At 47.9% G+C, this 12,977-nt stretch overlaps 1 protein-coding gene across 2 annotated transcripts in view; it reads right to left on the bottom strand.

The window, feature by feature from the left end:
- LOC140428234 (uncharacterized) overlaps positions 1 to 12,977 on the bottom strand; it is a 545,827-nt gene that overhangs the window by 212,405 nt on the left and 320,445 nt on the right. For both annotated transcript variants that reach the window (XM_072514483.1, XM_072514485.1), the window contains exon 5: positions 8,652 to 8,812. In XM_072514483.1, coding sequence (XP_072370584.1) covers positions 8,652 to 8,812 — 161 coding nt within the window. The remainder of the gene's footprint in view (positions 1 to 8,651; positions 8,813 to 12,977) is intronic.

Here is a 12,977-nt window from a genome sequence, read left to right as displayed (position 1 = left end):
TCTCCTAATCCCTTTCTTCAGTTCCCTCCTGGCTATCTTGTATCCCTCCAATGCCCTGTCTGAACCTTGTTTCCTCAGCCTTACATAAGTCACCTTTTTCCTCTTAACAAGACATTCAACCTCTCTTGTCAACCATGGTTCCCTCACTCGACCATCTCTTCCCTGCCTGACAGGGACATACATATCAAGGACACGTAGCACCTGTTCCTTGAACAAGTTCCACATTTCACTTGTGTCCTTCCCTGCCAGCCTATGTTCCCAACTTATGCACTTCAATTCTTGTCTGACAACATCGTATTTACCCTTCCCCCAATTGTAAACCTTGCCCTGTTGCACGTACCTATCCCTCTCCATTACTAAAGTGAAAGTCACAGAATTGTGGTCACTAACTCCAAAATGCTCCCCCACTATCAAATCTATCACTTGCCCTGGTTCATTACCCAGCACTAAATCCAATATTGCCCCTCCTCTGGTCGGACAATCTACATACTGTGTTAGAAAAGCTTCCTGGACACATTGCACAAACACCACCCCATCCAAACTATTTGATCTAAAGAGTTTCCACTCAATATCTGGGAAGTTAAAGTCGCCCATGACTACTACCCTATGACTTCTGCACCTTTCCAAAATCTGTTTCCCAATCTGTTCCTCCACATCTCTGTTACTATTGGGGGGTCTATAGAAAACTGCTAACAAGGTGACTGCTCCTTTCCTATTTCTGACTTCAACCCATACTACCTCAATAGGGTGATACTCCTCGAACTGCCTTTCTGCAGCTGTTATACTATCTCTAATTAATAATGCCACCCCCCCCCCCCCCCCACCTCTTTTACCACCCTCCCTAATCTTATTGAAACATCTATAACCAGGGACCTCCAACAACCATTTCTGCCCCTCTTCTATCCAAGTTTCCGTGATGGCCACCACATCGTAGTCCCAAGTACCGATCCATGCCTTAAGTTCACCCACCTTATTCCTGATGCTTCTTGCGTTGAAGTATACACACTTCAACCCATCTCCGTGCCTGCAAATACTCTCCTTTGTCAGTGTTCCCTTCCCCACTGCCTCATTACATGCTTTGGCGTCCTGAATATCGGCTACCTTAGTTGCTGGACTACAAATCCGGTTCCCATTCCCCTGCCAAATTAGTTTAAACCCTCCCGAAGAGTACTAGCAAACCTCCCTCCCAGGATATTGGTGCCCCTCTGGTTCAGATGCAACCCGTCCTGCTTGTACAGGTCCCACCTTCCCCAGAATGCGCTCCAATTATCCAAATACCTGAAGCCCTCCCTCCTGCACCATTCCTGCAGCCACGTGTTCAACTGCACTCTCTCCCTATTCCTAGCCTCGCTATCACGTGGAACTGGCAACAAACCAGAGATGACAACTCTGTCTGTCCTGGCTTTCAACTTCCAGCCTAACTCCCTAAACTTGTTTATTACCTCCACACCCCTTTTCCTACCTATGTCGTTGGTACCAATGTGCACCACGACTTCTGGCTGCTCACCCTCCCCCTTAAGGATCCTGAAGACACGATCCGAGACATCCCTGGCCCTGGCACCCGGGAGGCAACATACCTTCCGGGAGTCTCGCTCGCGACCACAGAATCTCCTATCTATTCCCCTAACCATTGAATCTCCTACAACTATTGCTTTTCTATTCTCCCCCCTTCCCTTCTGAGCCCCAGAGCCAGACTCCGTGCCAGAGACCTGACCGCTAGGGCCTTCCCCCGGTAGGTCATCCCCCCCAACAGCATCCAAAACGGTATACTTGTTTTGAAGGGGAACAGCCACGAGGGATCCCTGCACTGTCTGCCTGTTTGTTTTTTTCCCCCTGACTGTAACCCAGCTATTCTTGTCCTGTACCTTGGGTGTGGTTACCTCCCTGTAACTCTTCTCAATCACCCCCTCTGCCTCCCGGATGATCCGAAGTTCATCCAGCTTCAGCTCCAGTTCCCTAACACGGTCTTTGAGGAGCTGAAGTTGGGTGCACTTCCCGCAGGTATAGTCAGTGGGGACACCGGTGGTATCCCTCACCATCCACATCCTACAGGAGGAGCATGTAACTGGCCTAGCCTCCATCCCCTCTTACCTTAAAGAATATAGCTGCTGTGTGGACTAACGAGATCTCCGCCCTCCGACTCTGCTCCCAGTCAGCTACACTTCCTGTAAACTCCTGGCTCTCTTCGCACTCTTTGCGGAAATGTCGGAAACAAAATGAAAGGAGCACCTTACTCCCTCCTCACCTAACTCCCTCGGTCACCAAACTCTCACTATCGCACTCAAAAAGCACCAAATTCAGCACTCCCTCGGTCACCAAACTCTCACTATCGCACTCAAAAAGCACCAAATTCAGCACTCAGAGTAGATCCTAACTCGAAGAATTCTCTCCAGAAATTTCCCTACCACTGAAGTAAGGCTCACCGGCCTGTAGTTCCCGGGATTATCCTTGCTACCCTTCTTAAACAGAGGAACAACATTGGCTATTCTCCAGTCCTCCGGGACATCCCCTGAAGACAGCGAGGATCCAAAGATTTCTGTCAAGGCCTCAGCAATTTCCTCTCCAGCCTCCTTCAGTATTCTGGGGTAGATCCCATCAGGCCCTGGGGACTTATCTACCTTAATATTTTTTAAGACACCCAACACCTCGTCTTTTTGGATCACAATGTGACCCAGGCTATCTACACCCCCTTCTCCAAACTCAGCATCTACCAAGGGGGGGAGGTGAGAGGGTAGGGGGGTGGGTGAGAGGGTAGGGGGGTGGGTGAGAGGGTAGTGGGTGGGTGAGAGGGTAGGGGGTGTGTGAGAGGGTAGGGGGGTGGGTGAGAGGGTAGGGGGGTGGGTGAGAGGGTAGGGGGGTGGGTGAGAGGGTAGGGGGGTGGGTGAGAGGGTAGGGGGGTGGGTGAGAGGGTAGGGGGTGGGTGAGAGGGTAGGGGGTGGGTGAGAGGTAGGGGGTGGGTGAGAGGGTAGGGGGGTGGGTGAGAGGGTAGGGGGTGGGTGAGAGGGTAGAGGGTGGGTGAGAGGGTAGGGTGGTGGGAGGGTAGGGGGTGGGTGAGAGGGTAGGGGGGTGGGTGAGAGGGTAGGGGGTGGGTGAGAGGATAGGGGGTGGGTGAGAGGGTAGGGGGGTGGCTGGGAGGGTAGAGAGGTGGGTGAGTGGGTAAGGAGGTGGTTGAGAGGGTAGGGGGTGGGTGAGTGGGTAGCAGGGTGTGTAGGAGGGTGGGTGAGAGGGTAGTGGGTGGGTGAGGGTAGTGGGTGGGTGAGAGGGTAGGGGGTGGTTGAGAGGGTAGGGGGTGGGTGAGAGGGTAGGGGGTGGGTGAGAGGGTAGGGGGCGGGTGAGAGGGTAGGGAGCGGGTGAGAGGGTGGGTGAGTGTGTAGGTTGGTGGGTGAGAGGGTAGGGGTGTGGGTCAGTGGGTAGGGAGGTGGTTGAAAGGGTGGGGGGGGTGAGAGGGTAGGGGGGTGGGAGTGGGTAGGGGGTGGGAGAGAGGGTAGGGGGTGGGAGAGAGGGTAGGGGGGTGGGTTAAGTGGTAGGGGGGTGGGTGGGAGGGTATGGGGGTGGGTGAGAGGATAGGGGGTGAGTGAGGGTAGGGGGTGGGTGAGAGGGTAGGGGGTGGGCGAGAGGGTAGGGGGTGGGTGGGAGGGTAGGGGGGTGGGTGAGAGGATAGGGGGGTGAGTGAGGGTGGGGGTGAGAGGGTATGGGTGGTGGGTGAGAGGGTAGTGAGGTGGGTGAGAGGGTAAGGAGGTGGGTGAGAGGGTAAGGAGGTGGGTGAGAGGGTAAGGAGGTGGGTGAGAGGGTAAGGAGGTGGGTGAGAGGGTAAGCAGGTGGGTGAGAGAGTAGGGGTGTGGGTGAGAGTAGGGGTGTGGGTGAGAGGGAGGGGTGTGGGTGTGAGAATAGGGGGGTGGGTGAGTGGGTAGGGGGGTGAGTGGGTAAGGAGGTGGTTGAGAGGGTGGGGAGGTGGGTGAGTGGGTAGGGGGTGGGTGAGAGAGTAGGGGGTGGGTGAGAGAGTAGGGGGTGGGTGAGAGGGTAGGGGGGTGGGTGAGAGGGTAGGGGGGTGGGTGAGAGGGTAGGGGGTGGGTGAAACGGTAGGGGGTGGGTGAGAGGGTAGGGGGGTGGGTCAGAGGGTAGGGGGTGGATGAGAATGAGAGGGTAGGGGGTGGTTGAGAGGGTAGGGGGGTGGTTGTGAGGGTAGGGGGTGGTTGAGAGTGTAGGGGGGTGGGTGAGAGGGAAGGAGTGTGGTTGAGAGGGTGGGGGGTGGGTGTGAGGGTAGGGGGTGGTTGAGGGGGTAGAGAGGTGGGTGAGGGTAGGGAGGTGGGTGATAGGGTAGGGGGGTGCTGGAGAGGGTAGGGGGTGGTTGGGAGGTTAGGGGGGTGGTTGAGAGGGTAGGGGGGTGGTTGAGAGGGTAGGGGGGTGGTTGAGAGGGTAGGGGGTGGGTGAGAGGGTTGGGGTTGTTGAGTGGGTAGGGGTGGGTGAGGGTAGGGGGGTGGGTGAGAGGGTAGGGGGTGGGTGAGTGGGTAGGGGGTTGGGTGAGTGGGAGGGAGGTGGGTGAGAGGGTAGGGGGTGGGTGAGAGGGTAGGTGGGTGGGTGAGAGGGTAGGGGGTGGGTGAGAAGGTAGGGGGTTGGTGAGAGGGTAGAGAGATGGGTGAGAGGGTAGAGAGATGGGTGAGAGGGTAGAGAGATGGGTGAGAGGGTAGAGAGATGGGTGAGAGGGTAGGGAGGTGGGTGAGAGGGTAGGGAGGTGGGTGGGTGGGTAGAGAGATGGGTGAGAGGGTAGAGAGATGGGTGAGAGGGTAGAGAGATGGGTGAGAGGGTAGAGAGATGGGTGAGAGGGTAGGGGTGGGTGAGAGGGTAGGGGTGGGTGAGAGGGTAGAGAGGTGGGTGAGAGGGTAGGGAGGTGGGTGAGAGGGTAGGGAGGTGGGTGGGAGGGTAGGGAGGTGGGTGAGAGGGTAGAGAGATGGGTGAGAGGGTAGAGAGATGGGTGAGAGGGTAGAGAGATGGGTGAGAGGGTAGAGAGATGGGTGAGAGGGTAGAGAGATGGGTGAGAGGGTAGAGAGGTGGGTGAGAGGGTAGAGAGGTGGGTGAGAGGGTAGGGAGGTGGGTGAGAGGGTAGGGGAGTGGGTGAGAGGGTAGAGTGGTGGGTGAGAGGGTAGAGTGGTGGGTGAGAGGGTAGGGAGGTGGGTGAGAGGGTAGGGGGTGGGTGAGAGGGTAGAGAGGTGGGTGAGAGGGTAGGGGGTGGGTGAGAGGGTAGGGGGTGGGTGAGAGGGTAGAGAGGTGGTTGCGAACATAGGGGGTGGGCGAGAGGGTAGGGGGGTGGGTGAGAGGGTAGTTGGGTGGGTGAGAGGGTAGGGGTGTGGCTGAGAGTGTAGGGGGGTGGTTGAGAGGGTAGGGGGTGGGTGAGAGGGTAGGTGGTGGTTGAGAGGGTAGGGGGTGATTGAGAGGGTAGGGGGTGCTTGAGAGGGTAGGGGGTGGTTGAGAGGGTATGGGGGTGCTTGAGAGGGTAGGGGGTGGTTGAGAGGGTAGGGGGTGGGTGAGAGCGTAGGGGGTGGTTGAGTGGGTAGGGGGGGGTGGGTGAGAGGGTAGGGGGGTTGGTGAGAGGGTAGGGGGGTGGGTGAGAGGGTAGGGGGTGGGTGAGTGCGTAGGGAGGTGGGTGAGAGGGTAGGGCGTTGGGTGAGAGGGTAGAGGTGGGTGAGAGGGTAGTTGGGTGGGTGAGAGGGTAGGGGCGTGGGTGAGAGGGTAGGGGGGCTGGGTGAGAGGGTAGGGGGGTGGGTGAGAGGGTAGGGGGTGGGTGAGAGGGTAGGGGGGTGGGTGAGAGGGTAGGGGGGTGGGAGGGTAGGGGGTGGGAGAGAGGGTAGGGGGGTGGGAGAGAGGGTAGGGGTGTGGTTGAGCGGGTAGGGGTGTGGTTGAGCGGGTAGGGGGGTGGTTGAGCGGGTAGGGGTGGGTGATAGGGTAGGGGTGTGGCTGAGAGGGTAGGGGGTGGGTGAGAGGGTAGGTGGTGGTTGAGAGGGTAGGGGGTGATTGAGAGGGTAGGGGGGTGCTTGAGAGGGTAGGGGGTGGTTGAGAGGGTATGGGGGTGCTTGAGAGGGTAGGGGGTGGTTGAGAGGGTAGGGGGTGGGTGAGAGCGTAGGGGGTGGTTGAGTGGGTAGGGGGGGTGGGTGAGAGGGTAGGGGGGTTGGTGAGAGGGTAGGGGGTGGGTGAGAGGGTAGGGGGTGGGTGAGTGCGTAGGGAGGTGGGTGAGAGGGTAGGGCGTTGGGTGAGAGGGTAGAGGTGGGTGAGAGGGTAGGGGTCGGTGAGAGGGTAGGGAGGTTGGTGAGAGGGTAGGGAGATGGGTGACAGGGTAGGGGGCATAGATTTAAGGTGCGAGGGGCAAGGTTCAGAGGAGATGCACGAGGCAAGTTGTTGATATAGAGAGTAGTGGGTTCCTGGAATTCGCTGCCGGAGGAGGTGGTGGAAGCAGGGGCGATTGTGACATTTAAGGGGCATCTTGACAAATACATGAATATGATGGGAATAGAGGGATACGGACCCAGGAAGTGGAGAAGATTTTAGTTTCGACGGGCTGCATGGTCGGCACAGGCTTGGAGGGCCGAAGGGCCTGTTCCTGTGCTGTACTTTTCTTTGTTCTTTCAGACAGGGAGGTAAGTGGATGAAGGGATAGGTAGGTGGGTGAGGGGTAGGGAGGCAGGAAGTTGGGTGAGGGGGAGGGGGAGGTTCCAAGGGGAGTCTGGTGCTTAGTAACCAAGTTACTCAGGAGTTAGAACTGGTATGAATCATTCTCACAGAGGAATTGCTGAACAGAAGTTGAAACTTGTTGGGTAATTGTTGTACAGTCACGGCGTTGAAATTTCCAGTGGATTTCACAGTGCCTCTTGTGGGATCAAGGGTGGGGGAAGCTGCAGGGTACGAATACGCCGAGATGGGAAGTTCATGATGATGGTGAATTCTAACTTCAATTAACTTTGTAATAACCCATATGAGCCCCATGGGGATGACCCAGAATAACAGAATCACAGAATAATACAGCATAGAAGAAGTCCTTCGCCCTCAAGTCTGCACCGAAAGTCTGCATGAAAAAAGTCCTGACCTGCCTATCTCATCACATTTGCCATCACTTGGCCAATAGACTTGAATGTTGTGACGTGCCAAGTGCTCATCCAGGTCCATAATAATAATAATATTAGTGTCACAAGTAGGCTTCCATTAACACTGCAATGAAGTTACTGTGAAAATACCCTGGTCGCCACATTCTGGTGCCTGTTCGGGTACACACAAGGAGAATTCAGAATGTCCAATTCACCTAACAAGCACGTCTTTCGGGACTTGTGGGAGAAAACCGTCGCACCTGGAGGAAACTCACGCAGACACGGGGAGAATGTGCAGACTCAGCACAGATAGTGAGCCAAGCCGCAAATCGAACCTGGGACCCTGGAGCTGTGAAGCAACATTGTGAACCACTGTGCTACTATTCTAGTAGATATATATCCCTGCTTTGATCAATGTTGATTTTTGTCCAATTCAAACACTCCACACCTCGGAAATGAAGCTGCTGGAATAACATTCACTGATTACTGTTTATCTCTGATGCTCACAGGAGTTAAGATCTGCACTGATATCACTGAGTTCCTCTTTCCAATCAATGTTGCTTGACAGTTTCTTCCTGCCATCACTGATATTTTATCATTGTACCAAGTATGCAGCACAGCGGCTTTCAAGATTGGCTGGTGATGGTCAAATAGGGACGCTGACTTTAACCTGACCCTGACACAGACCCTGACTAAACGCCATTTCAAAGAGACAGTGATCCCTTCTCCTGGGATGGATCTGCCCTTTTCTTCTTTCTCCCTCTCCCTCTCCCTCTCTCTCTGTGAGTCTCTGCCTCTGTCCTTCCTAGGACAGCACGGTAGCACAAGTGGACAGCACTGAGGCTTCACAGCACCAGGGTCCCAGGTTCGATTCCCCGCTGGGTCATTGTCTGTGTGGAGTCTGCACGTTCTCCCCGTGTCTGCGTAGGTTTCCTCCGGGTGCTCCGGTTTCCTCCCACAGTCCAAAGGTGTGCAGGTTAGGTGGATAGGTCATGATAAATTGCCCTTCGTGACCAAAAAGGTTAGGAGGGGTTATTGGGTTACGGGGATAGGGTGGAAATGAGGGCTTAAGTGGATCGGTGCAGACTCGATGGGCCGAACGGCCTCCTTCTGCACTGTATTACGTTCTATGTTGTTCCCTCTATCTCTTTCGTCCTCTCTTTCTTTCTATGAGACTCTTTTTCTCTCTCTGTCTTTCTCACTCTTCCCCTCCCTATCTGTTGGTGAGTTTCTTTCGCTCTTGCACTCTGAGTCTCTCGGTTTCTCTCCCTGAAGCTTGCCTCAGGCTCAGGGTTTGGATCACTTTTTCCCAATTTTATGACTGAGGTGTTCAACTGTGTGCTGCCAGATGGCAGCATGGTGGCGCAGTGGTTTGCGCCGAGGTCCCAGGTTCGATCCCGGCCCTGGGTGACTGTCCATGTGGAGTTTGCACGTGTTTGTGTGGGTTTCGCCCCCACAACCCAAAGATGTGCAGAATAGGTCCATTGGCAATGCTAAATTGCCCCATCAATGGAAAAAATGAATTGGTTTCTCTAAATTTATTTTTATTAAACTGTGTTTCTCAGTGTTTGTGCGCACCTTTTGTTTTGAAGGACTGATCACAAAGCTTGCAGTGATAGGGTCGAATGTTGGTGTGAGTCTGAAGATGGATCTTCAAAGTGCTGGGTTTCTTACAGCACACCCCACATTCAGTGCAGATATATTTCCCACGCCCACAAACTCTCTCATTGGCTTTCTCTCTGAAAAGTTAATCAAAGTGTGCAGCATTTGTGAGGTAAAGCGCTAGCAAATAAACATCACTCACTCCAATCACGATTAATTAAACATCACTCACTCCAATCAGTGAAATAAACATCACTCACTACAATCACAATTAAATAAACATCACTCACTCCATTCACAATTAAATAAACATAAATCAGTCCATTCACAATTCAATAAACATCACTCACCCCATTCACAATTCAAAAAACATCACTCACTCCATTCACACTTCAATAAACATCACTCACTCCATTCACAATTAAATAAACATCACTCACACCATTCACTATTAAATAAACATCACTCACCCCATTCGCAATTAAATAAACATCACTCACCCCATTCACAATTAAATAAACATCACTCATTCCAATCACAATTAAATAAACATCACTCACTCCATTCACAATTCAATAATCACTCACTCCATTCACACTTCAATAAACATCACTCACTCCATTCACAATTAAATAAACAGCAATCACCCAATTCACAATTAAATAAACATCACCCACCCCATTCACAATTAAATAAACATTACTCACTCCAATCACAATTGAATAAACATCACTCCATTCACAATAAAATAAACATCACTCACCCCATTCACAATTAAATAAACAACGCTCACTCCACTTAATTAAATAAACATCACTCACTCCATTCACAATTCAAACATCACTCACTCCATTCACAATTCAATAAACATCACTCACTCCATTCACACTTCAATAAACATCACTCTCTCCATTCACAATTAAATAAACATCACTCACTCCAATCACAGTTAAGTAAATAACACTCAGTCCTTCGCAATTAAATAAACATCACTCACCCCATTCACAATTAAGTAAACATCGCTCACCCCATTGACAATTAAATAAACATCACTCACTCCGTTCATAATTCAATAATTATCATTTGCTCCAATCACAATTAAATAAACATCACTCACTCCATTCACAATTAAATGAACATCACTCACTCCAATCACAATTAAATAAACATCATTCACTCCAATCACAATTACAGAAACATCACTCACTCTAATCACAGTGAAATAAACATCACTCACTCTAATCACAGTGAAATAAACATCACTCACTCCATTCAATAAAATAAACATCACTCCATTCACAATCCGATAAACACCACTCAGTCCATTCACACTTCAATAAGCATCACTCACTCCATTCACAATTAAATAAACATCACTCACTCCATTCACAATTAAATAAACATCAGTCACTCCATTCACAATTCAATAAACATGACTCACTCCATTCACAATTCAATAATCACTCACTCCATTCACAATTAAATAAACATCACCCACCCCATTCACAAATAAATAAACATCATTCACCCCATTCACAATTAAATAAACAACACACTCCACTCAATTAAATAAACATCACTCACTCTATTCACAATTAAATAAACATCAGTCACTCCATTCACAATTCAATAAACATCACTCACTCCATTCACAATTCAATAAATATCACTCACTCCATTCACAATTCAATAAATATCACTCACTCCATTCACACTTCAATAAACATCACTCACTCCATTCACAATTAAATAAACATCACTCGCTCCAATCACAATTAAATCAACATCACTCACTCCATTCACAATTAAATGAACATCACTCACTCCAATCACAATTAAATAAACATCACTCACTCCATTCACAAGTAAATAAACATCACTCACTCCTTTCACAATTAAACAAACATCAATCAGTCCATTCAAAATTCAATAAACATCACTCACTCCATTCACAATTCAATAAACATCACTCATTCCATTCACACTTCAATAAACATCACTCACTCCAATCACAGTTAAGTAAATAACACTCAGACCTTTGAAATTAAATAAACATCACTCACCCCATTCACAATGAAGTAAACATCGCTCACCCCATTGACAATTAAATAAACATCACTCATTCCATTCACAATTAAAGAAACATCACTCACTCCATTCACAATTCAATAATCACTCACTCCATTCACACTTCAATAAACATCACTCACTCCATTCACAATTAAATAAACAGCAATCACCCAATTCACAATTAAATAAACATCACCCACCCCATTCACAATTCAATAAACATCACTCACTCCATTCACACTTCAATAAACATCACTCTCTCCATTCACAATTAAATAAACATCACTCACTCCAATCACAGTTAAGTAAATAACACTCAGTCCTTCGCAATTAAATAAACATCACTCACCCCATTCACAATTAAGTAAACATCGCTCACCCCATTGACAATTAAATAAACATCACTCACTCCGTTCATAATTCAATAATTATCATTTGCTCCAATCACAATTAAATAAACATCACTCACTCCATTCACAATTAAATGAACATCACTCACTCCAATCACAATTAAATAAACATCATTCACTCCAATCACAATTAAAGAAACATCACTCATTCCAATCACAATTAAATAAACATCACACACTCCATTCACAATTCAATAATCACTCACTCCATTCACACTTCAATAAACATCACTCACTCCATTCACAATTAAATAAACAGCAATCACCCCATTCACAATTAAATAAACATCACTCACCCCATTCACAATTAAATAAACATCACTCACTCCATTCACAATTCAATAAACATCACTCATTCCATTCCCATTCAATAAACATCACTCTCTCCATTCACAATTAAACAAACATCACTCACTCCATTCACAATTAAATAAACAGCAATCACCCCATTCACAATTAAATAAACATCACCCACCCCATTCACAATTAAATAAACATCACTCACTCAAATCACAATTGAATAAACACCGCTCCATTCACAATAAAATAAACATCACTCACCTCATTCACAATTAAATAAACAACGCTCATTCCACTCAATTAAATAAACATCACTCACTCCATTCACACTTCAATAAACATCACTCTCTCCATTCACAATTAAATAAACATCACTCACTCCAATTACAGTTAAGTAAATAACACACAGTCCTTTGCAATTAAATAAACATCACTCACCCCATTCACAATTAAGTAAACATCGCTCACCCCATTCACAATTAAATAAACATCACTCAATCCGTTCATAATTCAATAAATATCATTCACTCCAATCACAATTAAAGAAACATCACTCACTCTAATCACAGTGAAATAAACATCACTCACACTAATCACAATTAAATAAACATCACTCACTCCAATCATAGTGAAATAAACATCACTCACTCCATTCAATTAAATAAACATCACTCCATTCATAATTCGATAATCATCACTCTGTCCATTCGCATTTCAATAAGCATCACTCACTCCATTCACAATTAAATAAACATCACTCACTCCATTCACAATTAAATCAACACCAATCACTCCATTCACAATTCAATAAACATGACTCAATCCATTCACAATTCAAGAATCACTCACTCCATTCACACTTCAATAAACATCACTCACTCCATTCAGAATTAAATAAACAACACACACTCCACTCAATTAAATAAACATCACTCACTCTATTCACAATTAAATAAACATCACTCTTTCCATTCACAATTAAATAAACATCACTCACTCCATTCACAATTAAATAAACATCAATCACTCCATTCACAATTCAATAAACATGACTCACTCCATTCACAGTTCAATCATCACTCACTCCATTCACACTTCAATAAACATCACTCACTCCATTCACAATTAAATAAACATCACCCACCCCATTCACATTTAAATAAACATCACTCACCCCATTCACAATTAAATAAACAACACACTCCACTCAATTAAATAAACATCACTCACTCTATTCACAATTAAATAAACATCACTCACTCCATTCACAATTTAATAAACATCACTCACTCCATTCACAATTAAATAAACATCACTCACTCCAATCACAATTAAATAAATAACACCCACCCCATTCACAATTAAATAAACATCACTCACTCAAATCACAATTGAATAAACATCACTCCATTCACAATAAAATAAACATCACTCACCTCATTCACAATTAAATAAACAACGCTCATTCCACTCAATTAAATAAACATCACTCACTCCATTCACACTTCAATAAACATCACTC

The sequence above is a fragment of the Scyliorhinus torazame genome, chromosome 8 (genome assembly GCF_047496885.1).
Source record: "Scyliorhinus torazame isolate Kashiwa2021f chromosome 8, sScyTor2.1, whole genome shotgun sequence".
Lineage (NCBI taxonomy): Eukaryota > Metazoa > Chordata > Chondrichthyes > Carcharhiniformes > Scyliorhinidae > Scyliorhinus > Scyliorhinus torazame.
This window is presented reverse-complemented; position numbering and strand designations above follow the sequence as displayed.